Consider the following 25,724-nt stretch of genomic DNA (forward strand, 5'->3'; position numbering starts at 1 on the left):
AGAGATTGGGATGCAATTAAAACCCTGGGCCAGATTAATGCTATTTAGGAGTCTAATGGCATTTTCAAGAGTATCTAGGCACCTAACACCTATTGAAATCAATGAGTTTTAGGCACCTAGATGATTTTGAAAAGCCCACTAGATGCTTAAACACCTTTAAAAACCTGGCCCCATCTATAATGCCACCAATTCTGCAATTGGATCTGCTAACAAGGGCCCTTGTGGCTTATGGGGCTTTGTTCAATTTCCGTAGGGAGTTTTGGGTCCACCAGGAATGAGAATTAGTCATCTGTTAATTAACTATTTAATCAGTATTCCCACATCTTTCTCCTAGCACTGAAGAAGATATATGAAAAATGAAAGCCACTAGCTTAATATTAGTCTTGCAGCACTGCAGACTTTACGGTTTTGCATACCCTTATCTAAGCTGAGGTTTGCTACCATGTAATTCATTTTACTATGCCACACATGCACACAGTCTTCACATATTATTCCCAAAAAGCAAACTGTTTATATGACCTTCGTTAAAATGAAGAGAATTTCACCAAACTTGGGGAGAGATTCCCCACTCCCCTTTGATCCTAAAGTAGGCACAGGGCACATGCCTGGTTTCTACATTATATTCCAAAGCATTCTGCACATCCCATGACACACACAACTATTAATTTGCTTTTTTTGCTCTCTTACACTTCAAGCAATTCACCTCCACTTCATGCTTTCGATATCATTTTACACAACCCATCTGGGTATGTCATACTTAGGTAACCCACTCCATCACAAGTGCGTAACCTTCTCAGATGTTCAAGGACAATGGTGGTGAGAAATATAAAACCATTCTTCCTATCTTTCATGAACACAGCTTGATGGTTCTTCATTTGAGTGTTTGTCCTTTGCGGGGGGGGGGGGGGGGGGCGCGGGGGAAATCTCTGTTGCTATTCTGGACCATCAGAGTTCAAGTGTCTAGGTCATGACCTTGCTTTCACTTGGTAAAAACAAACACACTGTTCCAGGATGCACAATACCAAAACAATGTGAAACTTGAGCACTTTTATATTCAACACATATAAAAACCTCAGTCACATTCTACCATCTTTGTGTTCTCAGCCATGCTAACAATTCCCCTCCACAGTGATTTAAATAAAAATAAAGCAATATCTAGATTTCTAAGGCCTGATTCACTTTTGCATTATTCCAGTTTAATGATTGTTTAGGGTGAGCAATACTGAAAGTTACTCACATGGTATGACAGAGTGACTCAGTCAGTATGCCCCTCGTGGCTAGGCACAGAATTGTAGGGTCTTCCTCTCTCCTGCCCTCCCCACACCAGATGGTTTACTTGTCTTGTGACTCAGCCCTCCAACTGATCACGTTCAATCCCACCTCTTCTAGGGTAAAAAAGGGTCCAATGCAACAACAGTCCTGCAACCTCACACCAGGTCTTCAGACTTGCTAAGGGCTTAATAGTCCTTCCACCCATTTGTCTGTGAGCCTGCAGAGGAACTCCATATGCCCTGCGGTTTAGTCCAAGGAACCTGTAGCAAGTAGTTAAGAGCTACCGCCTCAGCCCCGTTGCTTCCCCCCTCAGCCTGTTTCTGGGCCATTCCCAGTCTCAGAAGCAAACAAAGGAAAACCAAAAAAAAAAAAAAAAACCATGTCCTGAAGGGAAGGAGGGAGTCTGCAAAATGTCTGAAAAAGAAAACCAAACTAACAAAAGTAAAAGGTTAGTAACAGACCTTCTGTCTCTCAATCAGCCTCCTACCATCTAAAGTACTGCTCAGGTTTGACAGGAGTCCTAAGGTGGCCATTCAGGTCCAGCTCACCTTCTACTCAAGAAACTCCTGCTAGCTACAAACACTCTTTGTCCTTAACCACACTCTTCCTTTGGGGAATGAGAGATGTAGACTCCTTCCCACTGAAGGGGGGCGGTTCCCTTGTAAGGCTCCTCCTCCAAGCCTGACATGCTGTGCAGGTGCAGGGCTGCCTAAACTCTTAGTTACTCTTTAACCCCTTTCTGCCTGGTGTGGGGTTTGTATGCCCCATTGCACATGGGTAAGCATTTGCAGGGTTGGAGTCCTAGTTTGTGGACAGTTCCTGGTTTTCAGGTGTAACTACAATACTGTGGAATGGCACATATATCACTGAGTAGCCGGGGAGTGTAAAAATTTTTAAAAGCTGTTTTCAGTATGATTTTAAAAGTAATCAAGAAGGTAGTTCTTTTGTTTTTATTTGCTAAAATTTGGGGCTTGAACTACGTAGAGACACAGAAAATGTTACCTCTAAAAGGGTGTGTATTTTAAACTGTAATGCTGGGCATAAATTATGCTTCTGCAATTAAATTTGCTTCTCACTTACTATCACATTAATTCCATTTGTAGGATTCCCTACAAAGATATATTTGATCATTTAAAAAAGATTTTAAAAAGAGTCCATACCCACGGAGTAGCAGCTAAACTGGAGGATTCCTTATTCTTACCTCCATAGATCTCTGCAACTGAATCCCAGTTATTTGGGATGGGCATTGGGCAGAGAATTTCCCATGAAAGCACATTTAGTATCTTACACTTACAGGATGTGATCCTTCAACCCCCATTGACTGCAATGGGACTAGGTGAGTAAGGATCACTCCTGAAAAGAAGGTTTTGCAGCATTAGACCCATGAAATATAATACATACCTTTTCATTCAAAAACATCTACAGAACTGTGCTAATAAAAAGTTGCCAGCCAGATGTTCCAGTTAGATTCAATAATCATGCACCAGTGCTTCCAATTGTTTAAAAATGGGGAAATCTTTGAAGGGATATTTCAATTCCAAGGATTCAGAACATTGTACTTTCTATTATGTGAAAACTGTCTGGGTGCATCTTTTCAGATTTCATAGTTGGCAGGTCTGAATTAAACATTTTGCAGAGAAATTAATTCTTTCTGATTACACATAAAATGCACAGTATACTGTTGGACATAACTCCAGTCGCTCATATGAACCCAGTCCTGTGCATATTCAGAAATCAATTACACCAGTGTAAATCCACAGCAACTCCATCAATTTGATTATCCTGATTTACACTGGTGTAAGAGACCAAAATATAGCCCCATGTTTGGGGAAATTTAGCTGTCCTAGCTAATACAACAGCATTATACTCAGGTGTTATTTTAATTCACTCATTAATAAGTTTCAAAATGAAGTAGACTTAAATAAAGGACCTTTTATAAATAAAGGGAAGGGATGGTGGGGAGGGGGTTGATTTTATTGTTGTTCTGTACTGGGTTTTTGGTGGTAGTATTTGTTGGGTTTGTTTGGGAGGATGCTGGTGGTGGTTTTCGTTTTGGTTGATTGGGGTTTTCAGGGAGCAGATGGTGATGGTGACTTTTGTCTGAGTTGGTTGGGTGCGTTTGTTTTATTAGGTGGCTGGGTTTGTTTGGGGACATACTGGTGGTGGTTTTTGTTTTGGTTAGTGTCATTTGTTAGTTTGTTTGTTGGGTAGTTGGGTTTTTGCGAGGGATGTGGTGGGGTGTATTTCTGGATTAGTTCATAGATTCATAGATTCTAGGACTGGAAGGGACCTTGAGAGGTCATCGAGTCCAGTCCCCTGCCCGCATGGCAGGACCAAATACTGTCTAGACCATCCCTGATAGACATTTATCTAACCTACTCTTAAATATCTCCAGAGATGGGGATTCCACAACCTCCCTAGGCAATTTATTCCAGTGTTTAACCACTGGGTGTGTTTGTTTCGTTGTGGGGAATGGTGGTGGGGTGTTTTGTCTGTGTTGGGTTTGTTGGGGGGATATTGCTGGTGGTTTTTGTCTGGGTTGGTTAGTTTCATTGGGGGCTAGGTTTCTGGGGGGCATGGTGGTGGGGTGTTTTGTCTGGGGTTGGTGGATTAGTTTCATTGGGTGGTGGGGTTTGTTGAGCTTTTGTTGGGGTTGGTTGGGTGTCAGTTTCATTGGGTGGTTGGGTGTGGTGGGGGATGGTGGTGGTTTTCGTCTGGGTTGGTTGGGTGTGTTAGTTTCATTGGGTGGTGGGGTTTGGTGGGGGTGGGTTTTGTCTGGGTTGGTTGGGTGTGTTAGTTTCATTGGGTGTGTTAGTTTCATTGGGTGGTGGGGTTTGGTGGGGGTGGTTTTGTCTGGGTTGGTTGGGTGGGTGTGTTAGTTTCATTGGGTGGTGGGGTTTGGTGGGGGGTGATGGTGGTGGTTTTGTCTGGGTTGGTTGGGTGTGTTAGTTTCATTGGGTGGTGGGGTTTGGTGGGGGTGGTTTTGTTTGGGTTGGTTGGGTGTGTTAGTTTCATTGGGTGGTGGGGTTTGGTGGGGGTGGGGTTTGTCTGGGTTGGTTGGGTGTGTTAGTTTCATTGGGTGGTGGGGTTTGGTGGGGGTGGTTTTGTCTGGGTTGGTTGGGTGTGTTAGTTTCATTGGGTGGTGGGGTTTGGTGGGGGTGGTTTTGCCTGGGTTGGTTGGGTGGGTGTGTTAGTTTCATTGGGTGGTGGGGGATGATGGTGGTGGTTTTGTCTGGGTTGGTTGGATGTGTTAGTTTCATTGGGTGGTGGGGTTTGGTGGGGGTGGGGTTTGTCTGGGTTGGTTGGGTGTGTTAGTTTCATTGGGTGGTGGGGTTTGGTGGGGGTGGTTTTGTTTGGGTTGGTTGGGTGTGTTAGTTTCATTGGGTGGTGGGGTTTGGTGGGGGTGGGGTTTGTCTGGGTTGGTTGGGTGTGTTAGTTTCATTGGGTGGTGGGGTTTGGTGGGGGTGGTTTTGTCTGGGTTGGTTGGGTGTGTTAGTTTCATTGGGTGGTGGGGTTTGGTGGGGGTGGTTTTGTCTGGGTTGGTTGGGTGGGTGTGTTAGTTTCATTGGGTGGTGGGGGATGATGGTGGTGGTTTTGTCTGGGTTGGTTGGATGTGTTAGTTTCATTGGGTGGTGGGGGATGATGGTGGTGGTTTTGTCTGGGTTGGTTGGATGTGTTAGTTTCATTGGGTGGTGGGGTTTGGTGGGGGTGGGGTTTGTCTGGGTTGGTTGGGTGTGTTAGTTTCATTGGGTGGTGGGGTTTGGTGGGGGTGGTTTTGTTTGGGTTGGTTGGGTGTGTTAGTTTCATTGGGTGGTGGGGTTTGGTGGGGGTGGGGTTTGTCTGGGTTGGTTGGGTGTGTTAGTTTCATTGGGTGGTGGGGTTTGGTGGGGGTGGTTTTGTCTGGGTTGGTTGGGTGTGTTAGTTTCATTGGGTGGTGGGGTTTGGTGGGGGTGGTTTTGTCTGGGTTGGTTGGGTGTGTTAGTTTCATTGGGTGGTGGGGTTTGGTGGGGGTGGTTTTGTCTGGGTTGGTTGGGTGGGTGTGTTAGTTTCATTGGGTGGTGGGGGATGATGGTGGTGGTTTTGTCTGGGTTGGTTGGATGTGTTAGTTTCATTGGGTGGTGGGGTTTGGTGGGGGTGGGGTTTGTCTGGGTTGGTTGGGTGTGTTAGTTTCATTGGGTGGTGGGGTTTGGTGGGGGTGGTTTTGTCTGGGTTGGTTGGGTGTGTTAGTTTCATTGGGTGGTGGGGTTTGGTGGGGGATGATGGTGGTGGTTTTGTCTGGGTTGGTTGGGTGTGTTAGTTTCATTGGGTGGTGGGGTTTGGTGGGGGATGATGGTGGTGGTTTTGTCTGGGTTGGTTGGGTGTGTTAGTTTCATTGGGTGGTGGGGTTTGGTGGGGGTGGTTTTGTCTGGGTTGGTTGGGTGGGTGTGTTAGTTTCATTGGGTGGTGGGGTTTGGTGGGGGATGATGGTGGTGGTTTTGTCTGGGTTGGTTGGGTGTGTTAGTTTCATTGGGTGGTGGGGTTTGGTGAGGGTGGTTTTTCTGGGTTGGTTGGGTGTGTTAGTTTCATTGGGTGGTGGGGTTTCGTGGGGGTGGGTTTTTCTGGGTTGGTTGGGTGTGTTAGTTTCATTGGGTGGTGGGGGATGGTGGGGGTGGGGTTTGTCTGGGTTGGTTGGGTGTGTTAGTTTCATTGGGTGGTGGGGGATGGTGGGGGTGGGGTTTGTCTGGGTTGGTTGGGTGTGTTAGTTTCATTGGGTGGTGGGGTTTGGTGGGGGATGATGGTGGTGGTTTTGTCTGGGTTGGTTGGGTGTGTTAGTTTCATTGGGTGGTGGGGTTTGGTGGGGGTGGGGTTTGTCTGGGTTGGTTGGGTGTGTTAGTTTCATTGGGTGGTGGGGTTTGGTGGGGGTGGGGTTTGTCTGGGTTGGTTGGGTGTGTTAGTTTCATTGGGTGGTGGGGTTTGGTGGGGGTGGGGTTTGTCTGGGTTGGGTGTTTTCTTTGAGGACCTGCGTTTCCAGGGGGGTTGGTTTGTTTAACAAAGAGAGGCTGCTGCTGACGGCTGCTCCGCCCGCAGGGAGCTGTCCGGGGCCCCACCGCCCTGAGCGCAGCTCGCCCCCGGCTGCGGGGCCACAGCAAAGAGCAACGTGCTGCTGGGGCGAGTCACGGGAGGGGTCACGCGCCGCGCTGCGCTGCGGGGCCGGGATGCGCGGAGCTGGGCCTGGGGCGGCGGCAGGAGCCGCGGCAGGAGCCGGCAGCTACAGAACCAGGGGCCGACGTCTGGCGGGAGCCGGGGAGGGGAGGGGAGGGGGTTTGCGCGGGGCGGGCGGGCAGCGGGACTGTCCCTCTCCCCTCCCCCCGCAGCTCCCGCACTTCCGCTCCCAGCAACGCTTCCGGTCCTGCCCCCATAGCAACCGTTGCGAGGAGGAAGTCCAGGTCTCACGCTGGTGACTCCTCCTGCGCGTCCCTGGCCATGGTAACGGGGTGGGAGCGGGGCGTGAGGGGCGCTGGGCGGCCGCAGTGTCAGGGCTGCGAGGCACTGAGCAGCTGTCTGGGGGGAGCACTGGGGCGGGGGGGGGGGGGTCACTAGGCAGCTCTTTGGGGGTACAGCGGTCACTATAACACACTCTATTACCCAGTGCTGGGCCTTCTTTTTTCTCCATTTCCCCATGGGGAGTGCCCGCCCCGATCCCCTTCCTTTGGGTGAGGAAAGCCCCACTGAGAGTCTTTGACCCCTCTGCCAAACTAGAGCACCTTACAGATGCCATTGCCCCTGAAGGGCACCTGCAATGGGATGCTGCTTACCTGTTCCGCGCTAGTCACTGCCGGGGTAAATGCTGCTGGACGGATCCTCGTGTTTTGGCACGCAGCACTTTTCTGCAGGGAGGAAAACCAAGAAGCTAGTCAGCCCTCAGTAGGGATCCATGGGTGTAAAGGAGGGGAGGAGAGGGATACCCCCGCGCGCGCACACACACACATTTTGATGTAAGAGCTGGCACACAACTGTATTACAGACTGTTAATTTACTTTACTTGACTGATTTCATTTTTTTTTTAAATAGGCAGAAGTAGAGGAAACACTAAAGAGGATTCAGGCACACAAAGGGGTTATTGGAACTATTGTTGTAAATGCAGAAGGTAAATATACTGCTGTTTAGAAATCCAAAATAAACTTCAGAGAGGCACTGGATGTAACCACTTAAATCATTGCAATATATCCTGTGTTATTAAACAATGTAACCACTTTACAATATTTTGCAAAAATGTAATCATTATAGGTTAGACTTTCAAAAATGCACTTTCAAAACTGATACATGCAAACCCAGATTTGTGCAGCAAAAATGCATGCACTTCTGTAAATCTGATTTTCTATTTTTAATATCCTGCAGCTTCTTTAATTCAAGATACTGAAAGTTAGAAACATCGCAAATTCCAGAATTTTGTGAATTAGGAATTAAGTGGAGATGCGCTTGTTAAAAATGCATCACATTTTGTTATTTTTGTCAACTATAGTTCTATTTTTATAATACTTTGTAGTCTGCTAGTCAATATTAATATATGCATTGTTGCTGCTGCTGTGTTGGTCCCAGGATATTAGAGAGATGAGGTAGGTAAGATAGTTGCTTTTATTGGAGAAGCTTTGGAGCTTACACAGATCTTTTCTTCAGGTCTGAGAAACTTAATATTAATATTTATAGTCGGAGACCTTGCTACAGCATCTGCCATTAAGTCTTGCTGAGAGTTGGTCAGAGACCACCATTTTTGTATGGCTTTTTAAAGTGTGCTGTTTAGCCAAATGTGGGTTAGCAAAATTCAACCATATGATGTAGAGTTGAAAGGCCAGACTTACAGTACTGGATGGTTGGCCCTTGGCATAGCTCAGAAGGTGAAGAGGGAGCAGTAAGCAGCCCCTCTTAGAATCATTCCTCTGTTTCATACCAACTTGTTTCACATTATAATATTTTAAAAGAAAATACATTAGAAACTCACTTTCTCCTCCCAAAAAAGACAAAAATATTGAGAGAAAAATATCCCACAGCCAGAAATTAGGCTTAGCCTGTTGGGCACCAGCCTCAGGGCTGCTCTAACTTCAACCATTTCAGAGGTCTCCTTGGCTTATCAGGGATTTGGTGGAAATAGTGGCTCCTGTGTTATGCTACCTGGTCCTTAAGTAGAGGGCTGCAAGTGGGGATGAGGGGGGCATGGCATGTAGTCAGATATATCAGTCCTGTGCTCCTGGAGAAATCCCCAGTTGTTCACTTAAGCCTGTTTGTGGGGCCAAGGTTCTGACCCAGAATATTTTTATTCTAGTCTCTCCCTCCCCCAAGAAAAAACACTGCATTAAATAGTTGAATATACTGTGGTAATGCTCTGACAATCCCCTGTCACTTTCACAATCCAAATAAACCCAGTATCTATCTGTTGCCCTAGTAGCAGTTCAACAACAGAAGGGAGAAAAACCAAGAGGGAATTAGAAGTGTTCTTTCAGAGGTTGGTAAATCTTGATAATTAATTTACATGCCTGGACAGGTCAAAGATGGTTCACCGGGTCACAGAATAGCTGTTGCAAGTCAAAAGAGAAATGCATGCACTGACATTAACAGTAATTGAACAATTGTATTGTGCCTGTGCATATTTGTGTCTTTCTATTAACAGTTTACTAGCTTCATGGTACAATTTGGTTTTAGGACGACTGTTTAGAAATAATACTATGTGATTTGGTCCAGTGAGCAATTATGCCCTGATTAACTTGCACACTTAAACTATGGACAAAAACAACCATTTAAATGGTGATGGAAGTATGACTGATCAGTGTTTGGAATTTGCAGATTAATTGATTGTTTTAGTTTTTTATGGACGAACAAATTAAACATCCATCCATAATATTTGAATAGGAAAATAACCCCAATATTTTTAAAACTGTTAATTTCAAGAGCAGTATTGCTTAAAATGTTGCCTACTTTATGCAAACAATATTTTTCTCATTTTTGTTGTCTTAAATTTTTAGAGGAAGAATGTTTTCTTTTTTCAGATTATGGAAATTTAAGTTTCTGCTTTGTCTTTTTAAATATTGTGAATCTTGTTTGCATGAAAGAAAGCTCACTTCTCAGCATAGCTTCATCGACATAATACAAGTACAGTATGCTTTCTCTCTCAGATCTGCTAATGCACCTCATCTTCACCTACACTTTTAGGCAGGCTCTTATGTCATTGTTTAGAGGTTATCATGGTTGTAGTATCTTTAAAGATTAACAGAGTACAATCATCATCAGCTTCCTGTTCTTGGGTCTCAGTTTTCTTGCACAGGCAGGTCAGAACACTTTATCTCTCTGGTTTGACCCATTGGGGCACTGATAGATGAGCATGAGGCCCTCCCTGTGTTCGGTTCCAACTGCCATCACCTCACCTCCCTCTAGAATCTTTTTTGGCCAGAGTCAATCAAGGATCTCCCAGGAAAACCTGTCGTATGAAAGGAGACTAGAGGAGCTTGGGTTGTTTAGTCTGACAAAGCGAAGGCTGAGAGGGGATATGATTGCTATCTTTAAATATATTAGAGGGATTAATACAAGGGAGGGAGAAGAATTATTCCAGCTTAGTACTAACGTAGATACGAGAACGAATGGATATAAACTGGCCGTGGGGAAGTTCAGGCTTGAAATTAGACGAAGGTTTCTGACCGTCAGAGGGGTGAAATATTGGAACGGCCTTCCGAGGGAAACGGTGGGGGCGACGGACCTGTCTGGTTTTAAGATTAAGTTAGATAAGTTTATGGAGGGAATGGTTTAATGGTAAAACATAGTAGTCAAGGAAAACCAAGCAATGGCAGGTAAATAGCATAATGGCTAAAAGGGGTCAGGATGGAGACTCTTGCCTATATGCTCGGGGTCTTACTGATCGCCATATTTGGGGTCGGGAAGGAATTTTCCTCCAGGGCAGATTGGCTGAGCCTCTGGAGGTTTTTCGCCTTCCTCCGCAGCATGGGGCAGGGATCTCTAGCAGGAGGGTCTCTGCCGATTGAAGTCACTAATAACAGGATTGGGGACTTCAGCAGCAGAGTCCAGGGAAGGGGTAGGGACGGTTTTATGGCCTGCAGCATGCAGGGGGTCAGACCAGATGATCATAATGGTCCCTTCTGACCTTAAAGTCTATGAGTCTATGAGTCTATGAGGACATGTGCATTTACTTCAGAGATGTTGCATCCAATTATACTTTTCACCAGGTGTCTACATTTTTCTAAAGAGATTAAGGTGCCTATTTTTAAACAAAACAAACTTGTTTTCATCTTTCTTTTAAAGTGGTTAACAATGTAAATAAAATGGTGATAAAATTCTTGAAATAAGCACATAATATTGAACATCCTGTTAAAATAATATGTAGTAGAGTTAATTTAAGAAAAGAGTACAGTTTGTTACACCTGATAGAGCTGTATTCAATTGTTTGAATTAAAAATGTTTCCAGATTGATTCTGTCTTTCACACATGTAAGATCACTAGTTTAAAAATTATCTGCCCTGGTGGTTTCTCTGTTAATATCCAGTTTGTTCCACAAACTGAGCATCAATTCCTTTTAATCTAGGGAAGTCACTAATGTCAACCGTTCATTTTCAGGTTATTTTTGGCCAGACATTTCACTTTATTTACACCTTTAGAGGCTGACAGATTTTATTAAAGATGCTGAGTTTGTTGGAATAGTCATTTGGTTTCAAGATCATATAAACTTGATATTTTTATTCATTGCTGCTTTTTAAGTGATTGTTGCCCTATCTACACAATATGTGATTATGCAGATGTTCTCTCACTAACGTAGTGCCTGAGAGCACCTGTCTTTGTCCTTATTAAATCCCTGAGTTCAGTTTCAACGTACTAAGGTTTCATAGATATGAGAGAGAGAATATATTTATTCGATCATCCTGTTATATCCTCTCGCAGTGAAAGATTTTCCTTGAACTGGATAATCAAAAATTGAGATCATTTTGGGTTTAAATTGCTCAAGGAATGCTTTTCTAAAGAAATTAGGAAATAGTTTAAAAGATCTAACTCCGGGGTCGGCAACGTTCGGCACACGGCTCGCCAGGGTAAGTACCCTAGCAGGCCGGGCCAGTTTATTTACTTGCTGACGTGGCAGGTTTGGCTGATCGTGGCCCCTACTGGCCGCGGTTCGCCGTCCCGGGCCAATGGGGGCGGCGGGAAGCGGCGCGGGCCGAGGGATGTGCTGGCTGCGGTTTCCCGCCGCCCCCATTGGCCCGGGACGGAGAACTGCGGCCAGTGGGGGCCGTGATCGGCCGAACCTGCCACGTCAGCAGGTAAATAAACTGGCCCGGCCCGCTAGGGTGCTTACCCTGGCGAGCCGCGTGCCAAACGTTGCCGACCCCTGATCTAACTCTTAGGAACTTTTTTCCAAATATTTGTCCTCAATGTTCACTTTATCACTTTCATCCCATTGTTCCCTTTTGTATTTTCACTTTTTTCTTCATATATCACCCTTCAAATATATTTGAAAGTTGTTATATTCCTTCAATACTTTTTAGCCAAGATTTACAATATTCGTATTTTTAATCTTTCCTCATAAATCAATCACTCCTTCCTCTTAAATTTTAATTGCTCCTTTCTGGATTATTTACAATGTCAAAATGTTTTGTGGCATTGGGATATGCAAAAGTCTACCCATTATTTAGGAGCTGTACCATCATCAGTGTGTAAATAGGGAGTATTGTCTCACGGGCTTGTAACATGATGCCTCTGGAAGCAGTCCAAAAGCAAGGTAGCTTTTTTTAAGTGAAGCAAAAATATTAAGCCCTAATAGTTTTGAGTTTTGCAGTTACACCATAATTGTAAAGACATCTTTTGTTCTGAGTTCATAGTCTATCAATATGGAAATTATTATTTGACAGAAGATTACAGTTAATTCATCAAAATGGATGTTGATGTTACATTGTCAGACTTTTAGTAGTAGCTTGGATCCATATATTGTCAAACATTCATAATATTTTGGATCCATATAATGTGGACTATCTATTGTCAGCATGTTGTATTGCAATTTTAAAAGAGCAGTTCTAGAAGGTGCAATGTGCTCACCAAATGAAATACACCATTTTACAATAGTCTCCTTTGGTATTTGACAGAAATTATAAATTTCCAATCCTATTCCATCCTTAAACATGTAAAATGCTTATTATATACAGTTGGCTAAAATGATTGTTAGATGGTTATATTTAAAATACACATAGTAAAAATATATAAAAAGCAGCAACATTTAATGTAATCTTAAAGAGATGAGCCAATGAAACTTGTAAGTACTATGGGCTAGATTTTTAAAGGTATTTAGGTGTCTAACGATGTAGACAGACACCTAGTGAGATTTTTTTCAAAAGTTTCTAGGCATCTAACTGCCATTGACTTCAGGTTCAGAGATCCTTTTTGAAATTTGGCTGTATGTATTAGTAAGGCTAATATTTTGTCACAGATATTTTTAGTAATAGTCAGGGACAGGTCACGGGCAATAAAAATAATAAAAAAAAAATCACGGAAGCCAGTGACCTGTCTGTGACTTTTACTAAAAATAGCCATGGCAAATGGGGAGCTCAAATGCAGGGTCTGCACTGTGCCCACAGAGGCTGGGCAGCTTCAGGGTCCCGCTCCGAGCGGGCCCCCACTGTCCACAGCAACCAGGAACTCCCAGGATCCCCTTGATACCCACATAGCTCAGAGCTCTGGGGTACCCCCCCAGGCAGCAGGGGTACCCCGCAGCTCCCCACCGCTGCGAGCTGCTCGGGCTGAATTCACGGAGGTCGCTGGAAATCACTGATTCTGTGACTTCTGGGACCTCCGTGAAAAAATCGTAGCCTTATGTATTAGTATTAAGCAATGTAATTGTTTTTCCTATACAATATAAAACCCAAAATATAATGAAAAATTTCTATCTTGTTCTGTTTGCCACTTTGTTAATGTGACAGACAATACAAGAATTTAATAATAAAATTGCTTTAATATGCCTGTTTGTTTGCAGGAATTCCAATCAGAACAACCCTAGATAACTCTACAACAGTACAATATGCAGGTCTTCTTCATCAGCTCACAATGAAAGCGAGGAGCACAGTGAGAGATATAGATCCTCAGAATGATCTAACCTTTCTGCGGATCAGATCAAAGAAACATGAAATCATGGTAGCCCCAGGTAATTTAAGATTTCTATTCTTAAAATATTGTTAAAATTTCTCAAAGCACAAAGCTACTGTAGAACAGGTATATGATATATGAAAACAAAAGTATAAGAGGTAACTTCTTGCTTTTGCTATAAGTCCTTTACATTTGGATAGGGTGCACATAATATTGTTCACTTCTTTTGTCTACATAGACAGCTACACTAGCATCTTGATGCATAAGGATTATAGTATACAAGACTTGAGCAAGAAGATAAGACCAGATCTCACAGAAATGTAGGTCTAAGGGACCTCAAGAAGTCATCAAATCCAGCCTCCTGCACTTAGGCTGGACCAAGTATCCCTGACAACTGTTTGTCCAACCTGTTCTTAAAAACCTCCAGTGACTGGGATACCCAAACCTCCCTTGGAAGCCTATTCCAGAGCTTAACTACCCTTATAATTATGTAGTTTTTCCTAATAGCTAACCTAAATCTCCCTGGCTGCAAATTAAGCCCCTTACTTCTTGTCCTATCATCAGTGGACATGGATAAATATTGCTCACTCTTCCCTTTTTAACAGCCTTTAACACATTTTGAAGACTTATCAGTTCTCCCCTCAGTCTTCTTTTCTCAAGACTAACCATGACCAGTTTTTTTAACCTTTCCTCATAGGTCAGATTTTCTAAACAATTATTTTTTTTCTCTCCCCTGGACTTTCTTCAATTTGTTCACATCTTTCCTAAGCTGCAGTGCCCAGAACTGGACACAGTACTACAGTGGAAGCTTCACCAATGCTGAGTAGAATGGGACAGTCACTTCGTGTATCTTATTTACAACACTCCCGTTGGAGCTAATTAGCTTTTAGTAAACATGGCAAATGTGTTCACTTTTTTCACAACAAATACCAAACGAACCACTAATGATCATCCATCTATTGTTTCTAAGAACAGATTTTTCACTTGATACTGTACAGTATGTACCAAGCTTCTCGTTGTTCATAAGAGGGTTTCTTTTACAATATAGTAGGTCATTGATCACACACAGGTAGTATTAGCACCATTAATATAACAATTATGATTGAATTACTTATTTGTCAATAAGATAAACTTGTCTAAAACTATGTATTTGTCTTGTTCATCTTAAGTACAAATGTTTTGGATTTGCTTTGGGTTGTTTCCCTTAATTAATATGGATAAGGGGCCAGATCCTTAGCTATGGCCAAGGAGCATACACCACAAATTGAGGCAGCCGGAATGGGGAGTGCAAAGGTGCTGTGACACTGGGCGTGTGCTAGACTGGTACCCCAGCATATATTTTGCTGGCTGCCAACCACCCCAATGGGTAAAAATACCAGCTGAAAATGTGTAGGGTATAAAGAAGACCCAACCATGCCCCTAATGTTGTCAGTAGGGAGGGAGATGGCATTGGATTCACTATACTTGTATCGCCATAATACCCCTTTCACTGAGGTAATCCTCACAGTGCCAGATATACTGATTCTGTCGTCAGATTCCACTGGCAGCACAGTGCAAAGTGGCTGCACTGATGCCACTGATCTCACTGTTCCTACTAGCAATCATAAGTAACTCCCGTGAAGACAATACAGTTACATTGGTGTAAAACCAATATAATCAGAATTGGGCCCTATTACTTTAAGTGATAGCAATTAGTTGACAATTAATAGTAAAAGACTGAAATCATTTTTGTCCAGTATGTTGTAAGGCAGGGGTCAGCAACGTTCGGCACGTGGCTCGCCAGGGTAAGCACCCTAGCGGGCCGGGCCAGTTTACTTACCTGCTGACGCGGCAGGTTCGGCCGATCACAGCCCCCACTCGCCGCGGCTCGCCATCCCGGGCCAATGGGGGCGGCGGGAAGCGGCGCAGGCCGAGGGATGTGCTGGCCGCGGCTTCCCGCCGCCCCCATTGGCCCAGGATGGCAAACCCCGCGACCAGTGGGGGCCGCGATCGGCTGAACCTGCCGCGTCAGCAGGTAAATAAACTGGCCCGGCCCGCTAGGGTGCTTACCCTGGCGAGCCCCGTGCCGAACATTGTCGACCCGTTTTAGGGTATAAATTAAAAAGTTCCTTTCTGTTAAGATAGGAATAAATCAATCAGGGCAAACTACCAGTAGCCAGATGTTAATATTTCTGTAATATTTTAATTGTTCTTTTTTCTTGATGATTTTGATTAAAATATTCTTGTCTCTCTTCACAGATAAGGAGTATCTTCTAATTGTTATTCAGAACCCATGTGAATAGACTTGCCGCAACAATATTTTTAGAGACACCAATGCAGCTGTACTTTTTAAAGTAATAATCCTTTATTGATATTTATTTTCAAACATACCACTAAGTTCTTACATAATGTATGTAACTTGTCATTGCTGAAACTTTTCCGAGCTAATATTCTCAGTTGTTGCTGTACTTTAACTTATGCTTGAGCAAAACAAACATTGTATGTGTAGATAAATACTCAGAAGAGCAACAATAGAACAAAATATTTAAAAAACTTTTGTTAATGGATTTTCTGGCTAATTCTTGTAACTAAAGAATTCTCTTTACATCACAAGTTTAGATTTTTTTTTTTTAAACAGCAATCACATTTCATGGAAATTAGTAACTTGTGTATGTACTTGTAACTGTACCCATATAAACTCAAGAATACAGGGTTAAATAGGTTACTAATCTCAGTTCCATTGGGGTAAAGAGGACTGTGTTCTGTCTCTGTAATTTCTGCATTTTGATCATTCTAAAGAAATAATTTTACTTCCACCTTATGCTATCTTAAGTGCCCTTCAGTTTCTAACGAACAAATGAATCACAACAGCTTCAGTTAAATATTTTAAAGCTAATGCTGAAGAAAGGTCTAGATGAAGAAAATGGCCCTTCCACCTTGAATTAATGCAAAACTGTTATTAATTTGTGTTTACTGGCAATTCAAAATAGTGCCTCTAAGTAAACTCATCAGAACTCTTGATAAAACACTCAAATGTGTCTACCTTCAGATCCAGCATGTACTGAATACAGCGAGCCATTTCTTCCAGCATATTTTGCAACACTGCCACAGATCTTGCAGTTCTCTCCAAAATTGGAAACCTGTTCAGACCATTGTTTTAAATCAGACACTTAAAGTGTATGTAGATTTTCACGTTACTAATGATTCTTTAATTTTAAAGTAGAAACTTTTCCAGCATCACTAGGTCAAGAACAGGTTTTTTTTAATGCTGATATTTCATCATAGGGCAGGGGGTGGGAACAATCTGGAAATTGGGAGAAGAAAAAATAAGTGGTAGGAAGTCTGGCTAAAGAGACCCAGGGAGAAAATGAATCCAGTTGCTTGGGAATAATAGAAGCCAAAGGGGTGGTTATGGATGGTACAGCCACAGTATCATACCTGCTTGCTGGGTGACCGTTGAAAATATGAATGGCTGTCATGAAAAGGACCATTACATGGAAATAAATATAGCAAATCAATATCTTTACATATTGAAGTAAAATAAAGCAGAGCATATGTTTGAACATTAGTAATGTACTCTATGCTGTACAAGAAAACACTCCCTACTTCCTATAGTCTTTCATCTAAATTATTAACTCTAAATTATTTAAAATGACAACAGTTCATTAGTGAATGTTGGCAAATATGGCCATACTGTACTGAAACTAAGTTTTCCATTTATCAACTTCCCTAGTTCTGCGGTACTAATGCTTCTTAACAGTAAACCAGTCATTGTCAAATGTCTAACTTTTATTCTATAAAAAAAATACTTTGGCATTTTGTGGGATATCCTGTGTAACAAGTCAAAGTCAGTGTGTCTGGCTTTCCTTTCACTCTAGTTAGCATCTGGACTAATTCTACTGAAATTGACAGTCACAGCAGTGTTGAAGGAAGGAGATTTAGCCCCATTCTTCTTATTTGTCTATTTTAGATTAATTTTCTTTTTTGTTCACAAATAACTAAATTAATATCCCATATATTGTTTTTGCATTATATTACTCCAGCAAAATGCTGAAGTATTTTTGGCATGGCATCACCTCTTAACAACTTCCAGCGCCATGAAAAATGTCCTTCAGTCAGACACGGCAGTACTCTCGTGCATAGAGAAAAGCTTTGTACATGGCAATATTTGTTCTTCACTTTTTTTTTAATCTTTCTTTTGTGTGGGTAAATTTCTTTTCCAGACTTTAATCTGATATTATTGAAGCAACTGATGATCACTTTGGTTTGGGTCCCAATTTATCAAAGCACTTGAAGGGGTTAAGTTCATCCCTATTCAATAGTGTACTTAAGTTCAAAGTTACATTTAAGCATGGATTTAAGGCCAGTTGAAATTAGACTTAAGCCCATGTTCAAAAGTAAGCACAGACTTAATTGCCAAAAAGGGGCTTCAATGTACAGAAATGGCCTATAAGTCATTATATGCAATCTTCAAATGTCCAAATAATGCCCACAAATTCATTCCCATCACAACTCATGTTAGAAGCCCTGGGAGTCATGGATGCAGATCTGAGGGCAAAGTCTTGTCTACTGTTGGCTGTGTAACCAGTGACAATTGCAGTGAAACTGCAGGCTGAGTTCTGTTCCTTAGTGTACTGTAGAGTCTTTACCAAGGCTCCTTACAAGCTGTGCAAGTATATGCAGTATTAGCAACATCCTCATTACAGAAGATAAATATATAATGAAATATCCTGCCATTGGTATTTCTATTAGAAAAGCTACTGGATAGCTGTGGTTTTTCAACAGACAAAGGTAAAAATTGTGTGAGTATCCATAATCTCAATGGAATCTGCTGTCAGCAGATTCATCTGAACAAAGGTGGGCAGTAATAGAAGGAAAAGCAGAATCAAAGAATGAGAAAGTAATTTTAAAATTACAGTACGAAACTACACCTCTACCCTGATATAACGCGGTCGTGGGGAGCCAAAAATCCCTACCGTGTTATAGGTGAAATGCCGTTATATCGGGGTAGCGATGGCAGGGCTCCAGCGGTGATTTAAAGGGCCTGGGGCTCCCCGCAGCAGCCGGAGCCCCAGGCCCTTTAAATCACTGGGGAGCCCCGCTGCCACAGCGGCAGGGTTCCAGCGGTGATTTAAAGAGCTCCGGGCTCCGGCCGCTACGGGGAGCCTAGGCCCTTTAAATCGTCATCCAAGCCCCGCTGCCGCAGCCTCGGGGTAGCAGCAGCAGGGCTCCAGCGGTGATTTAAAGGGCCCGGGGCTCCCTTTAAAGCGCCGCCGGAGCCCCACTGCTACCACGCTATATGCGAACCCGTGTTATATCTGGTCACTTTATAGCAGGGTAGAGGTGTATTACTTAAGACTGCTCAGGCTATGGTGAAGTTGGTGTTTATGTGATAGAACCACCAGTGTAATCTCTACCAGCCAATTGTATTTAGAATCCTGATAACATTTAACCAGGAGAAAAAGATAATTTCACTGACATCCATGGTATTCTTTAAAACACTAATTTTATGGATAATCATTGGCTGATGGACTAAACTAGCATGTTCTGAGTTAATCAAAATGCTGCTTTTCTCTGAGCAACAATCACTCTAGTGTTCCAACATCCATCTGACAAAATGATATCAACATCACACATTTGGGATGATAAAAATAAACTCTTTTAATTGCAATAGAAATCTGTCACCAGATCATTCTCCCACTTTAAAAATACAGTAAACATCTTGGCTTTGCCTCAACATTTATTTTTGACTAATATATAAGCTCTCCTGAGACACCACCTAGTGCCAGTCATCTGTCCCATTTACAATAATAATGCAAGCCAGTTGTTTATCCGCTTCAGGTTTTGCTTATCTGCCACTTAGCATGAACATCTTTGATCAATATATTTGCATATTGTAGTTTGTTACAAAGTGGGCTGTGGGCATGCGTAATTCAGCTGGATGAGATATGCACTTAATGAGTTAGTGTACATTACATTCTGCATGTAGAAATATTCAGGTCACACATTTTTCAAATGTACTTTCAGCTAACATGAGTAAAGCATTGTTAGAATTCTTCTTTAGGAATCGATGATTCACAAATTCCCTACAAGTGACAAAAAGTACATGATCTAATTGATTGTCATCTGATTTGTCACCACTGCAGATCTGTAGGAATTTACAAGTCACCCCTCTTGCCAAAACAAAAACAGTGCATCTTTATGCTACAGAAGATTTTTAAAAGGTATTTAGTAGTGTAAAAGAGGGTATTAAATATTCAGTCACAGGAGGCTAAAAGGTCCCATATTTGCTAACAGAATTGAGTGTGTTTATAGATCATATAGAAAGCACCAAAAACATAAATTGGAATTCCCCTAACTCAATAATATTTCAGTGCCAGTGACTAAGGTTTCAGATCTTTGTTTTTTGTTATGTGTTACTAATACTCACCAGCCTAAATCCCAGTGAAAAAAATTTCACGTGTGCTGAAGATATCTCTCTTATAAGCACACAAATTAGAACTCTTCAGAAAGCTTGCTTTTAACATCAGTTCTGTATAGTGTTCTCTTATTTCACATCCTGCTGTAAATTTCACCTAACAAGGTGAGCTATTTGGACAACACCAGATTCCCTGAAGGGACATTGTCTGATCATAAATATTAATAATAATGAACTTGAAAAGGCCAGCTTAATAAAATACCTGAAAATGCAATTAGACACCATTACTATTACTGCCAAGAGTTATGCACCTGGTTTCAATGTTACATGGCAACAGCAGCATTTTCAGTCGATGTAGGCTTTCCCTAATTCAGGGACAAGTCCTGCCTCTATTACGTGCATCAGTAGTCCCTAACAGCAGATATAGCTGCTGGACTGGCCCCACAGAAAAAAAACAGATTATAAAATATACTGGTGGTTGCCCTTTTACTATGTTCTGTTATTGTCTAGAGATTGGTATTACCTGGGCTGCAAAATAATTTTTGGAATCTCAGGCAGTCAAATTAGAGGAGTCATCAGTAGTACAACAATTTTTGTTCTCTTTTCCTGGACAAATTAAAACACACAGTTGTATCGGTTACTAGAGAGATTTAGGTCACAACAACAAGGCTCAGTTGTATGACTTTGCCGTGGCCTTGGGAGCAAGGGTGACAAATACTCTTGCGAGATTGCATTGGGTGTTTCACACCTCACTTGATGATTTGGAGCCCTTCTTGAATCATACCATGGATATTTTTCAAAGAAAATCAGCATTTGGCTTGATTCACCTTTCACTTGCATTGGTTCTGCACCATTGATTTCAATGGAATTATCCTCAATTTACTAGTGGGGAGGGAGGCCACTCTGCCTCTTGTATTGGGTGGTAACCCTCGGGTCGCACTGGCGGGGCTGAGTTGTAAGTGGTCTATAGGTCTGGGTCCATCTAACAGAGGCAAACAAGAAATAATAGTCGGGTGCTCATGTTCCCACCCTTGGGCGGAGCAGAGCACGGAGGAGTCTAGCTTGCAGACCCTCAGCTGCGGTCAGTACTTAACAGTTTGGAGCTCTAGTCCTTTGAGCAGGGCCGAGCAGAGAGCAGGCTGTAGCCTAAGCCTCCTGGCCAAGACAGCCAGGTAACACACGGACAGTCTGGGGCTCTAGCCCTTTGGGTGGGGCAGAGCTTTAGCCTCAGCTTGTGGGCCAAGGCAGCCAGCAAACACACACAATCTGAAGCTCTAGCCCATTGGATGGGCAGAGCAGGAGGCAGGCTCTAGCCCAGGGGTCAGCAACCTTTCAGAAGCGGTGTGCCGAGTCTTCACTTACTCACTTTCACTTAAGGTTTCGCGTGCCGGTAATACATTTAACGTTTTTTAGAAGGTCTCTCTATAAGTCTATATTATATAACGAAACTATTGTTGTATGTAAAGTAAACAAGGTTTTCAAAATGTTTAAGAAGCTTAATTTAAAATTAAATTAAAATGCTGATCTTACGCCACCGGCCCACTCAGCCCACTGCTGGTCTGGGGTTCCGTTCACCTAGTTCAGCAGCGGGCTGAGCGGGGCCTGCGGGACCCCGGCTGGCAAGGGGCCGGCAGCCAGGATCCCAGACTGGGAATGTGGGGGCGGGGGTGCCGGAGCGTGGACGTGAAACTCCAGGGTCCGGTAAAATTATTCCTACTAATACATTCCTCTTACCAGAAGGGCAACCACGGAACGGTCTTGCCAAAGGCTATGTTGGACAATATTAGCAGCACTAGTACTAAAACCAATGTCTGAAGTGGTAGTCCAACATCTTATCCACTAACTCAGAATCTCTGTCATACAAAATTGCTTCCAATCTCTGCACTTAGACCCCAGTTCAGGAAAGCACTAAAGTACATGTTTAGTTTTAAGCATGTAAGTAGTCCCTTTAAAATTAACAGAACTAATCATGTGCTTAAAGGCAGGCATGTACTTAAGTACATTGCTAATGAGGGCCTTAGTTAGGTAAAACGGGAATAAAAGGGTTCATCCTATATTGTAAAGGTTTGCAAAATTCTACTGGAAATCTCATGAGAGACCTCCACAAGATTTCTGGGGTATGAGTGGCTCATGGTATGTCAGTGTTTCCAGTATTGGCCAGAACCCCGAAGAGAAGATTCAAATAACGATAATATATAATGAAAAATGTTTATTCAAACCTATTCAACATGCATCCTGCATAGGAAAATAATTTCAATTAGTAATGGACTGATAGCCACGGCGCTGGTGTCTTAGTAAGGAATTATTATTGCCAAATGTGAAAAGCTGCCAGTTTCGCTCCAATCTACTAATTATCTGCAACAATTTATGGGTTAGTGTCCACCACCTGAATTATCTGCTTGTCTGCCAAGCAGCATGGATTTCAGCATAAAACTCTGGAACTAAACTGGCAAGCTAAGTGGACCCTTGAAAGCAACAATGTTTCAAGCACATGGATTGTACCAGGAAGAGGAAATTGTAAATGGTATCAGCTCCTTTAAGGGAATGGACTGAAAAATGCAGACTATCCCTAACAGGTGTTAGAACTAGGGGTGCTGCTGCACCCCCTGGTTCGAAGTGGTTTCCATTCTACAGTTTGGCTCAATGGCTCTCAGCACCCCCACTATAAAACTGTTCCGGCACCCCTGCCATCCCTGGTTAAGCAAGGATTTCATTTGCTGTGCATGTTGTTAAAAAGATGTTTAGCACTAAAGCATAATTCAGAGGCAGAGGAGAATCTAGTCTAGCCTCTTTCCATGCCAGATTGCTCATTGCAGAATATTCTCCAAGGCAGATTGTACAATCTGATTTTGCTATTATTCCAGTAGCACCTACAACGTGCTAGGCATTCTCTATACACACAAGAAGACACAGTCCTTGACCTAAAGACCTGACCGCCTAAGGGCCTGATTCTCCTCCTTTGCACCAGTTTATCACTTATTACGTGTAAAGCACGAAATGCACTACAATAGCCCAGCTATGGTCCTTTATCGCTCATGAGTATTACTGTGGCTTCAGAAAATTTGAGCACCTGAAAGAGTGCTGTTCTTCATTATTCCAGCTCTGCTGAGGCATGCTCAGTGATAGCCATTTCTAATATAGATAAGAAAGAGAGCGGATATTAAACCGGAACATCTCCACATCCTTCCCTTGTCATTTCTAGCAGAAATCTACTTCAAGCACTTTCTCAGCACTGTGGAGCGAGTGTCAGTTATTGCAGATGGCACTGTGGGCTGCCCAAGAGGAAGACCCAGAGGTATGAGCTGACATGCTACTGTCAGTGAGGAATCTGTATTACTGCACTTTATAATCCAGCATGAGAGAATGAAGAAAGGGTCTTGTTGAATTTTGTTCGTTTTTTTTTCTGGGGGAAGGAGAGGGATTTCTGTTTTTGTTTTGTTTGCTTTTTACTCAAGAAATTATCCTGGTTTTAAGGGGAAATCTCAAATTTCATGTATATGAAGATCAATTTTTGCATTAAAGTACACAATTTAAAAAGAAAACATGTTAATAAGCACTTGTTTAGTTACTGCACTTTACAGTCTGGCCACTAGATGGCAGATAACAGAAAGAACAAATAGTTAACCCTTAGTTGACCAGATAAGCAGGAAAATGGTACTGCTCTATAAGATGACAGGTTTCACATCCACAGACAATGAAATAAACTTCCTTCCAAAGTCCTCAAAAAGTCTCTCTTGGTCTTTATTTGCAGACTATATACCACGACAACCCAAGTCCCCTAAAAAAATAAACAACAGCAAATGCTCTTTCTTCCCCTTGCAGAAAGGATGTGTCAAAACTTAGGCAGAAAGCATCTTCCTAACCTCCTGGCCACACCCCTTGTAGTCCTAACTGGTCTCCACAACAAGGTAATCGGTCTCAGCTGAGCCCAGGCTGATTTTTCCCATGGCCAGATTTCTCAACAGTGAGAGAAAATGCCTGACAAAGCTCTCCTAAAGAACAGAGGTTTAACCATCAACCTGCCTGCTATGGTGTGGAAGTCTGTGACTCCTCCCTCCTCCCACCACTCATCCATCACAAGCACAATAAAGAAAAAAGAAATCAAATCCAAACAGCATTGACAATATAAGTGGTATGATTAATTAAACTAATAGTATCAGGAGAGTATAACGGCACATTCACAGCCCCATTTTCAAATGGGCACCTCCACATTTGCAAGTACATCAGTTTGTGAGCTACAGTCTCTGCACTTGGTGCCTGCAAATGCTAATTTCTACATACTACTGCCTATTTTGTGAGCACATTTGCAATGCCTGAATACACATTTCCATAAAGCAAACGCAAGATTTGGAGCACACAAACTTGTTTGTTCAAATAGGCCCATTATATTTTGTTTAAAAATAGTTGGTCCTAAATGTAACTAGGTCATTAATATTTATGAAAAGTCAAAAGGTGAACTTGAAAATGCTTCCCTCCATCACATTAATGATGGCAAATTCTGATGTACCACAGCATAAGTGAAATGTGACGGATTGTTAATAATGTGTGTACTAGTTGAATAGAACTATGAAGATGACCATCAAAAGTGTAAGCTCTCAGCCAAAATAAACAGTGAAACTAGTTTAATATATGTCTTGCTTAACTATGGCCCAGGTTCCATGTAAATAGAACATGACTAAATAAAGTGAAATTCTTGCCCTATTCTTCAGGTGGCAATTTTACTCATTCTTTCATTTTCCTGCCTCTATGGAAGACAAAGTAGAATGTCAGACCTATGTGTTGTCTTTTGAGCATCTGAGACTACTGCTCTATCTACATCCGAGTGCCCTGAAACTGATCTACCTCACCATGTAAGGGTTTAGCTTCTATATCTGCAATTGCACATACATAGCCTATAGTTATTCATGCCTTTGTCGCCTGTCAGCTGAACTATACAATACAGCAGGGGTCGGCAATGTTTGGCACACGGCTCGCCGCGGTAAGCACCCTGGCGGGCCGGGCCAGTTTATTTACCTGCTGATGCGGCAGGTTCGACCGATTGCAGCCCCCACGGGCCGCGGTTCACCGTCCTGGGCCAATGGGGGTGGCGGGAAGCGGCGCGGGCGAGGGATGAGCTGGCCATGGCTTCCCACCGCCCCCAATGGCCCAGGACGGCGAACCGCGGCGAGTGGGGGGGCGCGATCGGCCGAACCTGCCACGTCAGCAGGTAAATAAACTGGCCCGGCCCGCTAGGGTGCTTACCCTGGTGAGCCGCGTGCCGAACATTGCCGACCCCTGCAATACAGTATGCTGAAGCCTTCAGCACTTAGGAAACTCCAACTAGCACAGAATGCTGCAGTGAATCCCCTCAGCAACATAGGCTACTGCGAACACATCAATCCTGTCCTCCTGCTCTCCTCACAGTCTTCCCGTAGGATTTAGAACCAAGTTCAAGGTCTTGGTCCTTATCTTCAAGTTGCTCTATGGCCTGAGTCCAGGATATCTAAAAGACTGCCTAAAGCTCCAGGAGAAAGACCTTAGTTGACAATTCTACTCCCCTGGCAGTGAAACTCAACAATAAAAGTAAAGCTTGTGGGGGTGGGGAGGGAGGAGACAGAACTTTCTCTGGGGGCAGCCTGAGTCTGTGGAAAGATTTCCCCCAAGAACTAAGGACCATCGCAAACCTCACCTCCTTCCACTCCAAGTGCAAGGTGAATTTCTTTGACCTTGCCTTCAATAACATAAACGCATAGCAACAGGTATATTTGTATTAAACAAGCAAACCAACCCACCAAATAAGACATTCCACTGCAATGCTTCTCCCCCTGGAGAGAGGATGAGTGAAGCAACAAGTGACAGATGTGTAGTCACTCTGCTTGATGCACTACTGGAAGGTGTCAGAGACTGCAGTGATAACAGTGGTATAAGAATACAGATGGCCAAGACCAATTTACTTCCAGAGGAGTTTTGT

The 25,724-nt window shown here is 43.0% G+C and overlaps 1 protein-coding gene and 1 long non-coding RNA gene across 3 annotated transcripts in view; one reads left to right on the forward strand and one right to left on the reverse strand.

The window, feature by feature from the left end:
* The window catches only part of LOC101938184 (uncharacterized), a 597,742-nt gene that overhangs the window by 230,889 nt on the left and 341,129 nt on the right, over positions 1–25,724 (reverse strand). Inside the window, exon 4 of the long non-coding RNA XR_010592669.1 lies at positions 7,068–7,139. This is a non-coding gene — a long non-coding RNA (uncharacterized LOC101938184). The remainder of the gene's footprint in view (positions 1–7,067; positions 7,140–25,724) is intronic.
* On the forward strand, positions 6,587–16,919 carry DYNLRB2 (dynein light chain roadblock-type 2). 2 transcript variants are annotated; one of them, XM_024105542.3, is made up of 4 exons: positions 6,587–6,738; positions 7,324–7,399; positions 13,268–13,435; positions 15,616–16,919. In XM_024105542.3, the coding sequence occupies exons 1-4, from the start codon at positions 6,736–6,738 to the stop codon at positions 15,657–15,659; spliced, it is 291 nt and encodes a 96-aa protein (XP_023961310.1). In that variant the 5' UTR covers positions 6,587–6,735; the 3' UTR covers positions 15,660–16,919. The 2 variants fall into 2 exon arrangements, with proteins under 2 accessions (XP_023961310.1, XP_005292383.1); XM_005292326.4 differs by lacking the exon at positions 6,587–6,738 and adding an exon at positions 6,840–7,092.

Source organism: Chrysemys picta, chromosome 14, assembly GCF_011386835.1.
Source record: "Chrysemys picta bellii isolate R12L10 chromosome 14, ASM1138683v2, whole genome shotgun sequence".
Lineage (NCBI taxonomy): Eukaryota > Metazoa > Chordata > Testudines > Emydidae > Chrysemys > Chrysemys picta.

What these genes read in the sequence shown, in the direction of transcription:
- DYNLRB2 (XM_005292326.4), top strand. Translation starts at nt 7,024, where the DNA reads ATGCCATTGCCCCTGAAGGGCACCTGCAATGGGATGCTGCTTACCTGT. An exon ending in TATTGTTGTAAATGCAGAAG is followed by an intron (nt 7,400 to 13,267) that starts GTAAATATACTG and finishes GTTTGTTTGCAG; the next exon opens with GAATTCCAATCAGAACAACC. An exon ending in TGAAATCATGGTAGCCCCAG is followed by an intron (nt 13,436 to 15,615) that starts GTAATTTAAGAT and finishes CTCTCTTCACAG; the next exon opens with ATAAGGAGTATCTTCTAATT.